At 37.4% G+C, this 17,449-nt stretch overlaps 1 protein-coding gene across 3 annotated transcripts in view; it reads right to left on the reverse strand.

Annotated features, from left to right (window-relative positions):
- LOC150085455 (uncharacterized) overlaps positions 1-17,449 on the reverse strand; it is a 1,845,429-nt gene that overhangs the window by 1,544,998 nt on the left and 282,982 nt on the right. For 2 of the 3 annotated variants that reach the window (XM_090374041.1, XM_090374042.1), the window contains exon 4: positions 15,778-15,831. The exons of the other annotated variant lie outside the window; for it this stretch is intronic. In XM_090374041.1, coding sequence (XP_090230167.1) covers positions 15,778-15,831 — 54 coding nt within the window. The remainder of the gene's footprint in view (positions 1-15,777; positions 15,832-17,449) is intronic. 3 annotated transcript variants of the gene reach the window in all.

Here is a 17,449-nt window from a genome sequence, read left to right on the forward strand (position 1 = left end):
AGTCATCAAATGCAGACACTGGGAGGATATTAGAGACATGATATCACTCAGATATAAGGGATACAGAATTTGAACATGGGGAGTAACAAAGCAGAAATGACAGACAGGACAGGAGGGGATTATGCTCTTAGTTAAGAAGCACATGCATATCAAGTGGACCAATCTGATTCATCCCCTTCTAGAGTTTTAGCATTAGCATTAGTAGAGGCATATGATGCAAGAAAGCAAGCTTATGCAGCATCAGCCAAAAAAAAAAAAAAAAAAAAAAAAAACCCTTTCACTTCACCCCTCCGTTCGTTTCGAAATACCTGTCCAGCTGAGCCTTAAATTTATTTAGGCTATCAACTTCCACAACAAGGGATGGAAGTCTGTTCCACCAACCAACTACCCGCTGGCTAAAGGCAAATTTCCACACATCTATCCTACATCTGTCTTTCCTCAATTTGAATTTATGCCCTCTCAGGTGATTATTCTGAACAAGAGGCAGTATCCCATCAGCATTGAGCATGCTCAAACCATTCAAGGCTTTGTACACCTCTATCAGATCACCTCGCCAGTGTCTAGTCTCCAGACACTGTAATTTGCAAAATTTAAGCCTTTCTTCATAAGAGCAACCGTTTGCGTTCCGTTCACTAACCTTGTTGCCCTTCTCTGTACTCGTTCCAGCAGCTCTACAGCCTTCTTGAAATGAGGCCTCCAAACCTGTATACAGTACTCAAGGTGCGACCTGACCATTGCCTTATACAAGGGAATAATCACCTTCCTATCCCTGCTAGAAAAATTCATGTATATCATTGATAAGACACCATGAGCTACTCTTGCAGCCCGTCTGCACTGCTCAGAGAACTTCATATCTGCCTGCACAATTACCCCCAGGTCCTTTTCATTCTCTACTACTGTCAGTGTAGTACCACAGAGTTGATACGTTGCTCTGGGGTTGCTGTTTCCCATATGTAGTACTTTACATATGTTGACGTTAAACTTCATTTGCCACCTCTCAGCCCATCTGCTCAACCTTTCCAGATCCTGTTGCAGCAGCATAGCATCAGTAGCGTCCTTAACAACCCTGCCAACCTTTGTATCGTCTGCAAACCTGGACATTAAGCTTGATATACCATCATCAATATTATTTATAAATACAGAAAACAACAATGGACCCAACACTGAACCCTGAGGGACTCCACTAATAACATTAGTCCACGATAAGCAGTGTCCATTAATTACCACTTTGTCTTCTGCCACCCATCCCTTTATCCATAGCAATAATTTGCCACCAATGCCACACTGCTCCAATTTGTGCAGCAGTCTTCCATGTGCAACAGTATCAAAAGCCTTTCTAAGATCCAAATATATAATATCAAAGTTATTCCTTGCATCCAATTCTTTTGCGACTACATCATAGTATCCAATAGTATCCAATCAAATTGGTCAGGCAAGACCTTCCCTTAACAAAACCATGCTGTGTCGTGTCTGAGCTATAATTGAATTCTTGTCAAGCTGATCCTGCAGTGCTTCTTTAACCAGTGCTTCCATTAATTTTCCTGGAACAGAAGTTAAACTCAACAGGTCTATAATTACTTGTGTCAGCCTTTGATATACATATCTAAAGCAGTGCATCCAATTAACATTGGCCAGTGCAATGTTGAGTCAGTTTGGCATGATATATCCATGACAATTATCCACATCCATCTCAAATATGCAATATTATTTCTCATTTATATGGTTGTATATAACTTAGTTGCCCATAATCAGTATAATATTTCATTGTTGATCTCACAAAATAAAATTAAACTCTTGAACATTATTAATTTTATAACTTTTAAAATTGCAATTTCTCTTTCTAAACTGAATATTAAGAATTATTCAAATTTCCAATCTCACAAAAAAGTTAGCAGGTTGGAAAATTTTACATATCAAACTGAAGAGGGCATTATTGTCATATTATGATAACATTATCAATGATTTTGCAAGTGTAAAAGGTTTGGATAGTAAACCCCTGAACAGAAAATCTTTAATATTCTTTGCACTTTTCCCTCCCCCTTGTTAGTGATCATGTTTCATTCATTATGGGGGCAGACAGAACACTCCTGAACATCTATATAGATATTCAATTGGAGCATGGTGGTCCTAAAAACAATTTTGTGCTTTTACAGCAGATTAAAATTTATTTTCTTGCTACATTGAATTTCTGTAATTCATTGTTTAGAAAATTTTTGGCAGACTATCTTGTTCATAATGCACCAGTACCCATGTGTCAGTTCATATAGTTTACTGTGTATTATTTGTAAAACTTAATAGGCCAATTTGTATGTTATGCAGACTGAAAAACCTGGAGTAACTCAGCAGGGGCAGGGTCTATTCCATATGAGATCAGCTGACTACAAATCAGATCAGAACTATAATTCCTCCTTATCTGATAACATTTACCCCAGGGGACTCACATCTGGTGAGTATGGGCTTGGTGCATCCAGGTCTTGAGCTGGATATCATCATTCTTCTCTTTCTTGGTGATTCTCTCTCTCTCTCTCTCTCTCTCTCTCTCTCTCTCTCTCTCTCTCTCTCTCTCTCTCTCTCTCTCTCTCAGGATAACTCCGAAATTTTTTCTTTTTTTTTTTTTTATAATGATGCAGCAAAAGCCTCAAACTTCCTTGCACCATATGATTAATAATAATAATATGAACCTAAACCTCCACCTAAGAGTGAAGAGGAAAATCTACTATAGTGCCATGAAGAACAAATTTCTGTGCCATGCCTCTATATATTCACAATAACAAATCAGAAAGGACATACCACAAAAGTTTTAAACTGTGAAAGTAAGAGATGAAAACATAAAAGGATATATGCTGTATTGTAGGCCTATGGAAAAGAGAATTTTGTTTTTTTTTGGGTTTTTTTTTTTTTTTTTTTTTAGGAGCATTAGCAACTAGGGCCATATTGCTCCGGGATATGCGGTGGTCATTCCCTGACCTTTCCGCATCCTCCGTATTTGGTGGTGACGGGCTCGAACCCCGGTCTAATCAAGAAGCGTGTGCTACGCACTGCTGCTCCTTCCCACCTGGCTACGGAGGCGCCATGGAAAAGAGAAAGAGCAAAAGATAAAAGGATATGTGCTGTATTGTAGACCTATGGAAAAGAGAAAGAGCAATTGTGGGGTGGGATTGAAAGATTATAAATTTAGTAATCAATAGTAAATAGTAATCAATAGTAAAATATTGTTAATTTATAAATTAACAAACTAATATAAAAAAAAAAAAAAATCTGTGCTATGGAAGGAATATCGACACAACTACAATACAGAAGAACCTCGCCCTTTGCAGTTGCATACCCAAAGATATATGAAAAAAAGGTATTCCACAAACAGCAAGGGAATGGGAGATGGGGAGGGGGGTTAAATCTATATAAACCATATTTTTATACATTATTAATATATTATTTTATGCACACTGATGAGCTATTGATTAGGCTCGGTGTACACATAGTAGAAATCTAGAGGTTCTGGAATATGTTCTGCAATTTAAACTTAATGCACCTAAAGATACTGACAGCAACAAAAGTTAAACACCACGTTAAATATCCTGTTCTAAATTTTTAACATCAGCCCAAGGTCCTTTGGTCCTTGAGGCTGTCACAGACATTCTCTCAGATATGCCAGACAAGCTGTTCTTGCTACCTGTGAGTCTAAAACGCTGATGGAACTGATATTCGGGTGACACTCAAGTCAAAGTGGACCCAATTTCGGCGAAGTCCGGACGGTCTATGACAGCCAAATCCTCTGCTTGCACCTTCACGATGGTGGGACTGTTAGTAATCCTGGGTATAACCTTCATGCACAAGTACATGGTGGGTGACCACCCAGGTGTGAACCAACGTAAGCAGGGGTCGAGGTGTGGCGCCCACACCACATGGAGGAATGCCGCCCCTCTATGTTACCAGGCAGTACTAGGTGGTAGATGACTCTCATCAACCGGTGAAATACCACCACTTTGCTTATTGGAGGCTTGAAGTGGTGGAACCCATGTTTAGTCTCTAGAGCTAAGTCCCGGTCAACCTTCCCTATCTCTTCCATCATGCAGTATGATTGATGATTTTTGAGGTTATGATGAATGTCGTGGCGAGATCCAATATTCCTTACATTTCGAGGGTACAGCTCTAAAACGGTGTTCGCAGGCCGGCCGCTAGTTAGTACACCGGACTGAACCTATTGGTAACTCTCTAGGAAGCTTCCGGATCAGCTAGTGTATAATCTTGCTACCTCTACTCTGCCAGATAGTGACTGGAGGGAGTCCGAGTAGTGTGTATGCGGGGAGCATTGTCGAGGCCACGTTATGTCAAGGATCTGGGTATATTCTTACCACATGTACGCCATATCCAAAAATTTCATTACTTCATACAGCATGTCCCACCCACTTTTTCTTACTATTGAATACACCATGAATTGTCAAAAAAATAGAGCAAGCTTATCTGCGAAAAGATCTAAACCTCCCAAGGACTTCCTAATTCATTTCACAAATATACGTGGTCTCAATTCTAATCTCAACGATGTCCATTTCCACTTGCAGTCTTCCAAACCCCATGTACTTTTTCTGACTGAATCTCAGTTATCAGTTGATTCAACTACTGCTCATCTTAGATGTCCAAATTATTTGCTGTATGATTCCTTTCGCCTCAAAGGTGGTACTTGTGCATATGTCCGTTCTGATATTCCCTGTCAGAGACTTGGCAATTTGGAATCTCCTCTCTTTGATCTTCTCTGGCTTAAAATCTCTCTACCTCATTGTGTAAAATTCATCTGTTGTCTCTACCGTTCTCCCAACTCCACTAATCACTTGGAGCTCTTTGACTTCCTCTCTTTGCAACTTGACTTTCTCCAGTCCAACTTTCCTAACAGTGAGGTAATTTTCCTTGGTGATTTTAACGTTCACAACTCCAGCTGGCTTCCGTTTTCTAGTCACACCGACCCAGCAGGTCGAGATGCTGAGGCTTTTGCAATTACTAATGACCTAGCACAGATTGTTCATTTACCTACAAGAATACCGGACAATCCTAATCATACAGCCAATACGCTTGATCTTTTTCTCACAAACAGCCCTTCTAAGTACAAGGTTGAAGTGAGAGGTCCTTTAGGCACTTCAGATCACAACTTGGTGATTGCCTCTTCTCCAATGGAACCTTTATCTCATGGCTATTCCCAACCTCGTATTGTTTGGCACTACAAGAATGCAAAATGGGATGACCTGCGAGACTTCTTTTCTTCTTTTCCTTGGTCTGATTACTGTTTCAAAACTTCTGATGTCAACGTTTGCTCAGATCGTGTCAGTGAAATTATTCTTGCAGGAATGGAATCCTTTATCCCACACTCCACTTTAAAATCTCGTCCTTTATCTAAACCTTGGTTTTCCAATAAATGTGCTAAGGCTGTCCAAGAGAAGAACGTTGCATATCGTAATTGGCTTGTTTCTAATTCTTCAGTTTCATTTTCTGCCTACACCAAAGCTCGCAACAATTGTAAAGCAGTTATTAATCAGTCCAAACTAGAGTTTGAACAGGCTAAGAGTAGAAAACTTGCTTCTTGCCCTAATGGTAGCCGAGCATTCTGGTCTCTTGCCAAAGCTATTGGCCGCAACTTTTGCCCTTCTCTGCTCCCACCTCTGTCCAAACCAGATGGTTCTGTTGCCACTTCAGCCAAGGATAAAGCTGACCTGCTAGCATCCCATTTTTCTTTGAGCTCATGTATTAATGATCTTGGTAAAACACCTCCCACCATTCCTAACACGCTCCATTCAATGCCTCCTGTGGTCTTCCGTCAAAAGGATATCAGAAGGATTTTGATGAATCTTGATGCTAAGAAAGCTCCAGGTCCTGATGGTATTTCTCCACTTGTTCTCAAAACCTGTGCTCCTGAACTTACTCCTATTCTTTGCCGCCTTTTTTCACTTTCTTATTCCAAAGGTGTTTTTCCTTCTGCTTGGAAATTTGCTCATATCCAGCCAGTTCCTAAAAAGGGTGACAAATCCCTCCCATCCAATTATCGTCCCATTGCAATTACTTCTACTCTTTCTAAAGTAATGGAGAAATCAATTAACCGCCAACTCTTAAACTACCTAGAAACCTTCCGTCTGATCAACGATCGCCAGTATGGATTCCGTCAGTGTCGATCCACTGGTGATATTCTGGCTTATGTTACCCATTTATGGACTAATTCAATGGAAAGGTTCGGTGAAACACAAGTAGTTGCTCTTGACATCTCAAAGGCTTTTGATCGTGTTTGGCATAAAGGTCTTCTAAACAAGCTTCCATCTTATGGTTTGCCAACTGTTTTTAGTAATTGGTTATCCAGTTTTCTCTCTGATCGCTCACTGAGGGTGATGGTAGATGGCTCTCTGTCTTCTAACTTCTCCACTAATGCCGGTGTCCCCCAAGGTTCAGTTCTTTCCCCCACTCTTTTCCTCTTGTATATCAATGACCTTCTTCCATTGACTGGAAATCCTATCCATAGTTTTGCCGATGATAGCACATTGCATTCAACTTTCCATTTTGAGAAACCATGTCCAGCTCAATCAGCTTCAAGTTCTCGAAAATCTGCTGCCAATTCCTTAAATGCCGATCTTCAGGTAATTTTCCAGTGGGGCAAAGACAACTTAGTTGATTTCAACCCTTCTAAAACTCAATCTTGTCTTATATCTCGCAAAAAGGATTCTTCTGCTCCTATGCTTATCTTTAGTGACACTCCGATTTCTAGGCATAATGATATATCTCTTTTGGGGATTACCCTGACTTCTAATCTCTCTTGGCACAAGCACATTACAAATATTGCTTCCTCTGCATCTAAAAAACTTGGTTTTCTCTTTCGCTCTCGGCGTTACTTTTCTCCCAAACAGCTGCTCACTCTGTATAAATCGCAAATCCGCCCTGCCATGGAATATTGTTCCCACATCTGGGGTGGTGCCCCCAAAACCTCTCTCAGGCTTCTTGATTCCATTCAGAAGAGGGCAGTTAGGTTAATTAATGATTCATCTCTAACAGAGTCTCTCCACTCGCTGTCTCATAGACGCACTGTTTCTGCTGCATGCCTCTTCTACAGATACTTCCATGGGCACTGTTCTTCTGAATTGGCTTCTATAATTCCCGCTCTCTCTTTCAAAACAGTCCGAACACGTGCCGCCACCAGCCAACATCCATTTACTGTCCAACTTCAAACCCACAGAACCAACTTTTCATCTTCCTCATTTATTCATTCAACTGCCGTTTTCTGGAACAACCTTCCTTCATATGTATTTCCTGAAAATTACAATCTACAGAAGTTCAAGTCCAATATCAACAAATATCTTCTTTCGTCTTCTCAACCTCCAACCCAAGCACGGTACTAAGTACTATAGGTTATAATACCTCTCGTGTTTGGGGTTCTCATAAAAAAAAAAAAAAAAAAGGTAATAAATACTCTGGATACACAAATAAAAGTTAAATACATAAAGAAATCCAAAAAGTGTTTCATCACACATGCAAGGCATTTTTTTGGGGCCATTTGTCATAATTTGCCAGCTGTGAATCTAATTTCTATTAGCTGGAATAGTATAAGAAGTGTAATTTTTAGTACAGACTAGAAGAGTGATTTATTTTTATTTATTTATTTTATTATTTTATTTTTTTACACTCAACTGAAGCAGTTCGCTGTTTTCGACAAAAGTGTATAAGTTTTTCTTCAAGAAACAAGTTTCCTACAAGTTAGAAAATACATTATTTGCTAACTGGCCTAAAATACACAATTTTCTCAAAATAACAATGTCTCATGGCTTTGATTATCTTAGCACTTACCTCAAACAACTCAACAAAAAAAATGCAAAAACACTTAGGTGACAACCCAAATAAACTATGCCCTGGATATATGGAATAATGAATGGCAGCATACTTGAAGGAAAATGAAATAATTTAATTCTTAAAGACAAGGTTAGATGCTGTCTTTAGACCATCATTCCAGACTTGGCATGGTGCCATATAACATAAATGCCACACTATAGGCATAGTTACACATTATCTAACCTTCAATGTAATGCTGAAAAAATTCAATGCTTAAACTCAATGAAAGCATGTTCACTCTTTACAATCATTCTACATTTTTCCCCCTTTAAATATTTTCTTTTTCATGTTCTTTCACACCCTCGAAAAACCAGGATAATAAACAATCAGTAAATATTTCCGTTGAAAGTCTTTCAATTAATCAACCATTATTATCTTATACAGATGAAGTGATTTACAACATGAAATTAAAAGCAAATGCCACAATCACAATTAAGTCCATCAGAGTTTTCCAGATAATTCAACGAGAAGGGGAAGAAGAGTAAAACACTATAATATTGTCTAAGCAATTTGACTTGGCCCTTAGACAAAACAGATAAGGGAGGAGAACAGGAAATCGCATGCTGAACTTGTGAAAAGAGCTTTGAAAGAATTTTGTTTCATGTTATAATACAATAAGACTACTTAGTGGCCATGCTGATATAAGTTCCCAAATTATGTTTCACAAAAAACTATGTAATAAAAAAAAAAAAAAAAAAAAAAAAAAAATTTTGTTTATATTTAACTATTTCTTTTATGCATTTTGTGTATTGAATTCAAAATTCAGAATTTTGAAATTACATAGGTGCATAGCAAAACTGTGAATATAAGTGTAATAATATAATATGTCTATAATAATAATAATAATAATAATAATAATAAGTAACCCCCCCCCCAACTTTTTTTGGCTACCAAACAAAGGTATAAGTTATCTATAAAGTTGTTCTGCCATGTTTGTGGTTATTATATAGGTTCAAAGCAGGTGATGTATATCAGAGTACCGATAGCACCAAGTTTTGCAACCCATATAAAGACTATGCAATCACTTCATTTCTGTGGCAGTAGTCACCCATTAGGGGTCATTGTTTCATGGTAGTTGTAAGCGTATGCCTTTTGCTATACCTTGAATAAGGAGAGAGAACCCATAAACCATCATGATGACTGCCACATCTATATGGTAGATATATAAAAGTTTAAAAAGCCTGTGGATTGAGCTGTAATGTATCTCAACAACATGCTATCCTCTGTGGCTTCAGTGACACACAATGAAAACCTCCCAATTCCCAATCCATCTTCCAGAGAAGAGTTGGCAGAATTGAATGATGAATATGGTGAACAGGATAATTTGGGTTATACCTCTGAAACCTGTTCAAGTAAAGTGCCAAATTTTCCTAAGTAGCAAAAATTAGATGACAATGAGAGATGGGGATACACTAAATTCAATGCAGAGCTTCTGACATCTTGTTTACTATTAAAATAGCAAAGAAGCATACTTATTCTGCATGTTCCAGGAGGACTCATATTATTCATATCATCAAAAAGTGCTTATCCAATTCTTCCTTAAATTTTGCAAACCCTGTCTTGGCCACCCTTGCAAGCAACTTATTCCAATATTCCACAACATGCTGCTGGAAGTAAACTTCATAAGGTCTAGTCTATTGTTCTTAAGACTTTATAGTTATGCCCTCTGGTTCTTCTTTCACTCAACAGTGAGAATATTCCTCCCTCATTCATTTCACTAATCCCCCCCCCCTTCAGCTTTATACACTTCAATCAAATTCCCCCACCACCAGTGCATCTAGTTACTAAGATTTGCAGCCCACATCTTTTAAGCCCATTCCTCATAGGGATAATACTAGTAGCCCTTCTTTGCACCTTCTCCAGAAGTTCTATTTCTTTATATGCCACCTACAGACCTAGATACAATATTCTAAGTGTGGTCACACCATTGTCATACAGAAAGAAAGAATGATAACTCTATGTGCCCTTCTTGCTACCTCTAGCACTGCATGTTGAACTTCACATCTTTCTGTATTGTAATCCCCAAGTCTTTCTCATTCAAATCTCATTCCTCTCCTCCTCATCTGTAAAGTACTCCTGGATTTACATTCCCCAAGTGAAGTATTTCACATTTGATAGCATTAAATTTTACCAGCCATTTTTCAGGGACCATGATTGCAGCCTTCCCAAATTATTTTGAAGCAGCATAATCTGGTTCTGATCATTAACTGCCATCCTAGCAAACTTCAACAGCTCTGTATTCTCTTATCAATATCATTTAGGATGATAAGAAACAAGAGATGTCCAAGCAATGATCCCGAGGGGGCCCCACTAGCTACTCGATTCCATTACGAATTCCCATTTATGACCACTGATATATCTTCCTTGTTATCCCAACTTACTCTAATTTATACAATACCTCTCATGAAGACCTGTAACAAGAAACTTACTAAAATCCAGATATATAATGTCAAAGTCCTTTTTCACATCCAACTGCTTTATAGCCTCATTATAGTAATTTATCAAATTAATAAGGTCTTCAAAAAAACCATGATGAGACACATTTAAGACACCACTCTTGTCAAGATGGTCTTATACTGCATCTTTAACCACAGATTCCAACCAATCAACCACAGAAATCAAGCTCATTGATCTATAATTTGTCATAATTTCTTTATTGCCTCCCGACTGAGGAGACATTAGCACTTCTCCAGTCCAAGGGAATAATCCCTGAATCTAATAATGACCTCATTAACATTACTAAAAATTAGAGTAAATAAATTAAACTCACCTCCCATCTTTTTCAGTCAAACCGAATGTACACCATCCATTCCTCAGGTTTACACTCTCTCTCAGCTTCAGTAGCTTTTCAGATATGTCCTTCTCCTAAGATCATCATGTCACTAATTTCACAATGGTTCAACTTCACTATTCCCCCATGGCACTAATGTGGTTTAAATAATACAGTTGTAAAATTGTCTGTTCAGCTCAGTCACCATTGTAGCCAGATTGTCAAAGTGAGTGGTCCTTTAGGTACCTCAGTCTTGGTGATTGTCTCTTCTTCAATGGAGCCTTTATCGCACGGCTATTCCCAACCTCATATTGTTTGGCATTACAAGAATGCAAAATGGGACGACCTGCAAGATTTCTTTTCTTCTCTTCCTTGGTCGGACTACTGTTTCAAAACTTCTGATATCAACGTTTGCTCAGCTCACGTCAGTGAAATTATTCTTGTAGGAATGGAATCATTTACCCCACACTCCACTTTTAAATCTCTGCCTTTATCTAAACCTTGGTTTTCCAATAAATGTGATGGGCCATTCAAGAGAAGCATATCGTAATTGGCTTGTTTTCAATTCTTCAGTTTCATTTTCTGCCTACATCAAAGCTCGCAACAATTGTAAAGCAGTCATTAATCAGTCCAAACTAGATTTCGAACAGGCTAAGAGTAGAAAATATGCTTCTTGCCTTAATGGTAGCCAAGCATTCTGGTCTCTTTCCAAGGCTATTCGGCGCAACTTTTGCCCATCTATGCTCCCACCTCTGTCAAAACCAGATACTTCTGTTGTCATTTCAGCCAAGGATAAAGCTGACCTGCTAGCATCCCATTTTTCTTCCAACTCGTGTATTAATGATCTTGGTAAAACACCTCCCACCATTCCCAACACGCTCCTTTCAATGCCTCCTGCAGTCTTCCATCAAAAAAAAAAAAAAAAAAGGATGTCAGAAGGATTTTGACGAATCTCTATGCTAAGAAAACTCCAGGTCCTGATGGTATTTCTCCACTTGTTCTCAAAACCTGTGCTCCTAAACTTACTCCTGTTCTTTGCCGCCTTTTTTCACTTTCTTATTCCAAAGATGTTCTTCCTTCTGCTTGGAAATTTGCTCATATCCAGCCAGTTCCTAAAAAGGGTGACAAGTCCCTCCCATCCAATTATCGAATATCAGCTACTTCTATTCTTTTTCTAATGGAGAAATAAATTAACTGCCAACTCTTAAACTACCTAGAAACCTTCCGGCTGATCAACGATCGCCAGTATGGATTCCATCAGTGTTGATCCACTGGGGATATTCTGGCTTATGTTACTAATTCAATGGAAACGTTTGGTGAAACACAAGCAGTTGCTCTTGATATCTCAAAGGCTTTTGACAGTGTTTGGCATAAAGGTCTTCTAAACAAGCTCCCATCTTATGGTTTGCCAACTGTTTTTTTGATTGGTTATCCAGTTTTTTCTCTGATCGCTCACTGAGGGTGAGGGTAGATGGCTCTCTGTCTTCTAACTTCTCCACTAATGCTGGTATCCCCCAAGTTCAGTTCTTTCCCCCACTCTTTTTCTCTTGTATATTAATGACCTTGTTTCATTGACTGGAAATCCTATCCATAGTTTTGCTGATGACAGCACATTGCATTCCACTTTCATTTTGAAAAACCTTGCCCTGCTCAATCAGCTTCAACTTCTCGAATATCAGCTACCAATTCTTTAAATACTGATCTTCAGGTAATTCTCCAGTGGGGCAAAGACAACTTAGTTGATTTCAACCCTTCTAAAACTCAGTCTTGTCTTATATCTCGAAAAAAGGATTCTTCTTCTCCTATGCTTATCTTTGGCAACACTCCGATTACCAGGCAAAATGATATATCTCTTTTGGGGATTACTCTAACTTCTAATCTCTCTTGGCACAAGCACTTTACAAATATTGCTTCCTCTGCATCTAAAAAACTTGGTTTTCTCTTTTGCTCTCAGCTTTACTTTTCTTCCAATCAGCTGTTCACTCTATACTAATCACAAATCCGCCCTACCATGGAATATTGTTCCCACATCTGGCTTCTAGATTCCACTCAGAAGAGGGCAGTTAGGTTAATTAATGACTGCTCTCTAAAAGAGTCTCTCCACTCTGTCTCATAGACGTACTGTTTCTGCTGCATGCCTTTTCTACAGATACTTCCGTGGGCACTGTTCTTCTGAATTGGCTTCTATAATTCCCGCTCTTACTTTCAAAACAGTCCGAAGATGCGCTGCCACCAGCCAACATCCATTTATTGTCCAACTTCAAACTCACAGAAGCAACTTTTCATCTTTCTCATTTATTCGTTCAACTGCCAATTTCTGGAACAACCTTCCTTCATATGTATTTCCTGAAAATTATAGTCTACAGAAGTTCAAGTCTAATGTCAATAAATATCTTCTTTCGTCTTCTCGGCCTCCAACCCAAGCACGGTTCTAAATACTATAGGTTCTAATACCTCTCGTGTTTGGGGTTTTCAAAAAAAAAAAAAAAAAAAAAAGTCTCGTTTTCTGTAATTAAAATTCTGATCACTCCTGCTGGGTCCTGATCCATCATATTTCTGACACTCCTGAGATATTTGGTGAGAATAGGTCAAGGATACTTACCCCCCCCCCTCCCCTTGCACTTTCTCTAACAAGCTGAAATAAGTCACTTAGTTGATTCGAGAAATTACTCTCGCCATGTTTCTTGTGTTCACTATTTACAATCTACAAGATGGAAATTAAAGTTACCCATAATGATGCACCTACTCTTGCTCATCCACACAAGTTGTCTAAAAAGACTTATCATACTTTTTGGAACTGTCTGGCCTGTAATACACTCCCACTATCATCTTTCTTTAAAATTAGTCATCTCACACCACATGGGCTAGACCTCTGACTGGACATTATATATCAGGTTATGGGAACCATATTTTTGCTTTCAAGCAGGTGAACTCCCCACCCCTTTACTCCTCCCCATCTCCTCTAAATACAATATATTCACTGAAATGAAATTCATTATTTCCTATTCCAGGATACCCCATGTTTCAGTTATTCCTACAATATCAGCAATAATTGACCTGACCAGGAGCTCAAGCTCATTAGTTTTATTTACGTTATGCTCTTTCCCTTTGGCATGCAACTGCTAGAGACTGTATAAAAGAAAGGAATCTACTGGTTCCCAGCCACAAGACTTCCAGATAAAGAAAAAGATACAGCACTTGTACACACACACACACACACTTCAACACTATTGCAGAACCCCAATGCTAGTCTTTTGAATTGATTGGTCTTTATGAAGAATTGGCATTAGTCACAATACAGAAGAATGGTGTCTTTCCATAGCCAGTTTAAGCAGAAATTTAAAGCTGTGTTGCTTCACGTGGAAATATACACTCATCAATTCCTGTTACACTCTTTTCATATTAAACAAGACTACAAAAATGTGAAGCATGTTAGAGAAGACCAAGCATGATCAATATAAATGAGATATGTCTGTGGGTAGCTCAAGATGCAGGAACTCCTTCTAGGTTTGCAAGGTTGTTTCCCAATTTCTCTGGCTCCATGAAACAATGCCTTGCTTCCATACTCCATATCAAGCTGGGACTAGTCAAACAATTGTTTAACACACTGGATCTACAAGATAACACCTTTAAGCATATATAATCTATGTTTTCAAAATTGTCTGATGTAAAAGCAAAAAGTGATATATTTATTGGTCTGCAGATTAAGTAGACATTGCCTTACAAAGACTGGGAGACAAAAAAATCATTGATGATGAGCAAAATGTCTGGCAGTTGTTGGCCCTGCAGTGAATACCTTTCTTGGTAACAGTAAGAGTAAAAATAACAAAGAACTAGTTGTCAAATTGACTGAAAAATGCAGAAAATGGGATGCAGAATGTTAAATCAAGATCCATTCCTTGTGCTCTCACCTGGATTTTTTTTTTTTTCAATTCTAAATCTGGATTATTAGCAGAGCACAGGGAGAGATTACACTAAAATATACAGTCAATGGAAAAGAGGTACCAACAAAGGCAGCAGGATGAGCTATGATGGGTGCCTGTCTAGTTCTTAGTTCGTGATTATCATAATGACTAAAAAGATGAAGATATTCAAATGTACATTTTTAATTTGCAATATTTTTTTATCTTATTGTTTATTTTTGGCAAAGATTAACTCTATTCTGTACAGAAGTTAAATGTTGTTAATAAATCTGAGATAGCATTATTGCATATTTACTTTTTTTTTTTTTTTTTTTTGTTTGGTAACATTTCGATTGTGGGCAAATAATTGATTCTATACAAAAACTAAGGTGATATTCGAAATCAGCATACTCAAATTCATAAAGAAACACCAAGAAATGCAGACAAACAGAATCTTTTTAGAAAGCTTGTTACATAATGTAATAAGGTTGCCCATGAACAAGTAGCTAATGCCAACAGTTGTACACAGGTATGTTGACAAATTATTACCAAGGACAATGATTATTTTAACCCTATTGGCATTCACAACAGGAAAAAAAATGTGTTTACAACTTGCTAGGAGGTAAACTATGGCAAATATCCATGCTTTCTACAGTCTGATGAAACTTTAATGATGATATGGCTTCTGTTGAGAAATAATAATAATAATAATAATAATAATAATAAGTAAATAAAACTTAGGTAAGAAATAAAAACTGGAACTGCTAGCCATAAAAAAAAAAAAAAAAAAAAAAAGCTCAAACAAAAAAAAAAACCTTTCTTCTTTTTAACTACATAGCAACAATGACAATAAAAATTCAGTGATCTGCAACAAATGATAATAATTTTATAAGTTCATGTATTAATCATATTTCAAAAACACAGTGCATAAATTAAAGCATATAAAAATGATTAAATTATGTCACTGTACTACTACATGCAGAAAGAAAGGCAATCAAACAGAAAACCATGATAATGAAACCAAAATAAAGAAAAAACCAAACAAAATATTTTGATTACTCTTTTTTTTCTAAGAGAATCAAGAAAGAAGGAAAAAATTGTATGTTTTAAATGTTGCAAGTTCAGATAGGCATGCTAAAACAGTTCTATGCTGAACTGTTTATAACAATCTGAAAAGAGAGAGAGAGAGAGAGAGAGAGAGAGAGAGAGAGTGCGAGCCGTATAGTAGTTAGTAGCAGAGCAGAAACTTACACCTGGAGAACAACAGGCCCGACAGGAATAGCAGACATGTAAACAGGTGTACGTCTGTAAAAGAAGAGAGAAAGAATGAGACGGCACAGCACACTTCCATAAGTCACTGATTATGGATATGAATCTGCAACAATTTTAAAATATATTGTATATGATCTATAATAACAAGTCCTATATACATTCTGCAGTGTGGAAAATAGTGTGCAGATTAATGAGGATGCCATGAATGTGCATTAATAATCATAATCACAGAACCTAATTTATCAACTCATCCAGATTTTTCTACACAAAAAACCTATCAAAATATGTTAACCTTAAAATAAAAAGTGGATTCTAAAATAACATTCTGACAACATTTTTTAATCAGAATATTAATATAAGACAATACCAAAAAAAGTAATTTACTTATAACTTATTTCTTAAATCAAGTTTGATTTATTTTTTTTGTCAGACATTCAGAGCAGTGGTTTTCAATCGGGGTGCCATGGCACCTTGGGATACCACAACAATATTCCAGGGGTGCCACATCATTTGGGTTTAAGTTACTTAAACATTATTATTATTATTTTAATTATATGTTTATTTCATTATAAAAAGGTGTACAGTATCTTTTTAATTTTGTAGTGATCTATAACTGATGTTTACTTAGTACTTCTAAATATTGAATTTTGAATTATTCTAAATTATTCTAATTTTGAATGGAACAAAGGGGTGCTCTTACGAAGAAAGGCTTAAGTTTTGCAAATTACAGTGTCTGGAGACTAGGCACCAGCGAGGTGATCTGATAGAGGTGTATAAAGCCTTGAATGGTTTGAGCATGCTCAATGCTGATGGGATACTGCCTCTTGTTCAGAATAATCACCTGAGAGGGCATAAATTCAAATTGAGGAAAGGCAGATGTAGGATAGATGTGTGGAAATTTGCCTTTAGCCAGCGGGTGGTTGGTTGGTGGAACAGACTTCCATCCCTTGTAGTGGAGGTTGATAGTCTAAATAAGTTTAAGGCTCAGCTGGACAGGTATTTTGAACGAACAGAGGGGTGAAGTGGAAGTGGGTTTTTTTTTTTTTTTTTTTTTTGGCTGATGCTGCATAAGCTTGCTTTCTTGCATCAAATGCCTCTACTAATGCTAATGCTAATAAAGAATAAAATTATTACACACACACACACACACAAACACGGAGAGTTGCTGTTATTTGGTTTTTAGGAGCATTAGCAACTAAGGCCATATTGCTCAGGGAAATGTGGTGGTAATTTCCTGACCTTTCCGCATCCTCCGTATTTGGTGGTGACGGGCTCGAACCCCGGTCTAATCAAGAAGCGTGTGACAGAGAGAGAGAGAATCGCATCTAATAGGTAGAAAACTGAGTAGGGATGCCACAAAATAAAATAAATTACTTAGGGGTGCTGTTATTAAAAAATGGTCAAAAACTACTGTTCTAGAGCCTTAAATAGCTTCAAACTCAGTAGTGAAACTAATAATAATTAAGCTGGATGAAAGTTATTTATAAACTAAAAGGAAAACTAATGATTACGCTACTGAAACTAAAGAAAAGAATTTATCCACCTTAACTATAATTAGGTTTTAGTTTATTCATTACATTTTCAGGACATATATTATATGACAGTACATTTTAACTGTTTTTAGAATGTATGATTTAATTACTGTCTCAAC

This window comes from Mastigoproctus giganteus, chromosome 5 (assembly GCF_048544385.1).
Source record: "Mastigoproctus giganteus isolate SK-2022 chromosome 5, ASM4854438v1, whole genome shotgun sequence".
Classification (NCBI taxonomy): Eukaryota; Metazoa; Arthropoda; class Arachnida; order Uropygi; family Thelyphonidae; genus Mastigoproctus; species Mastigoproctus giganteus.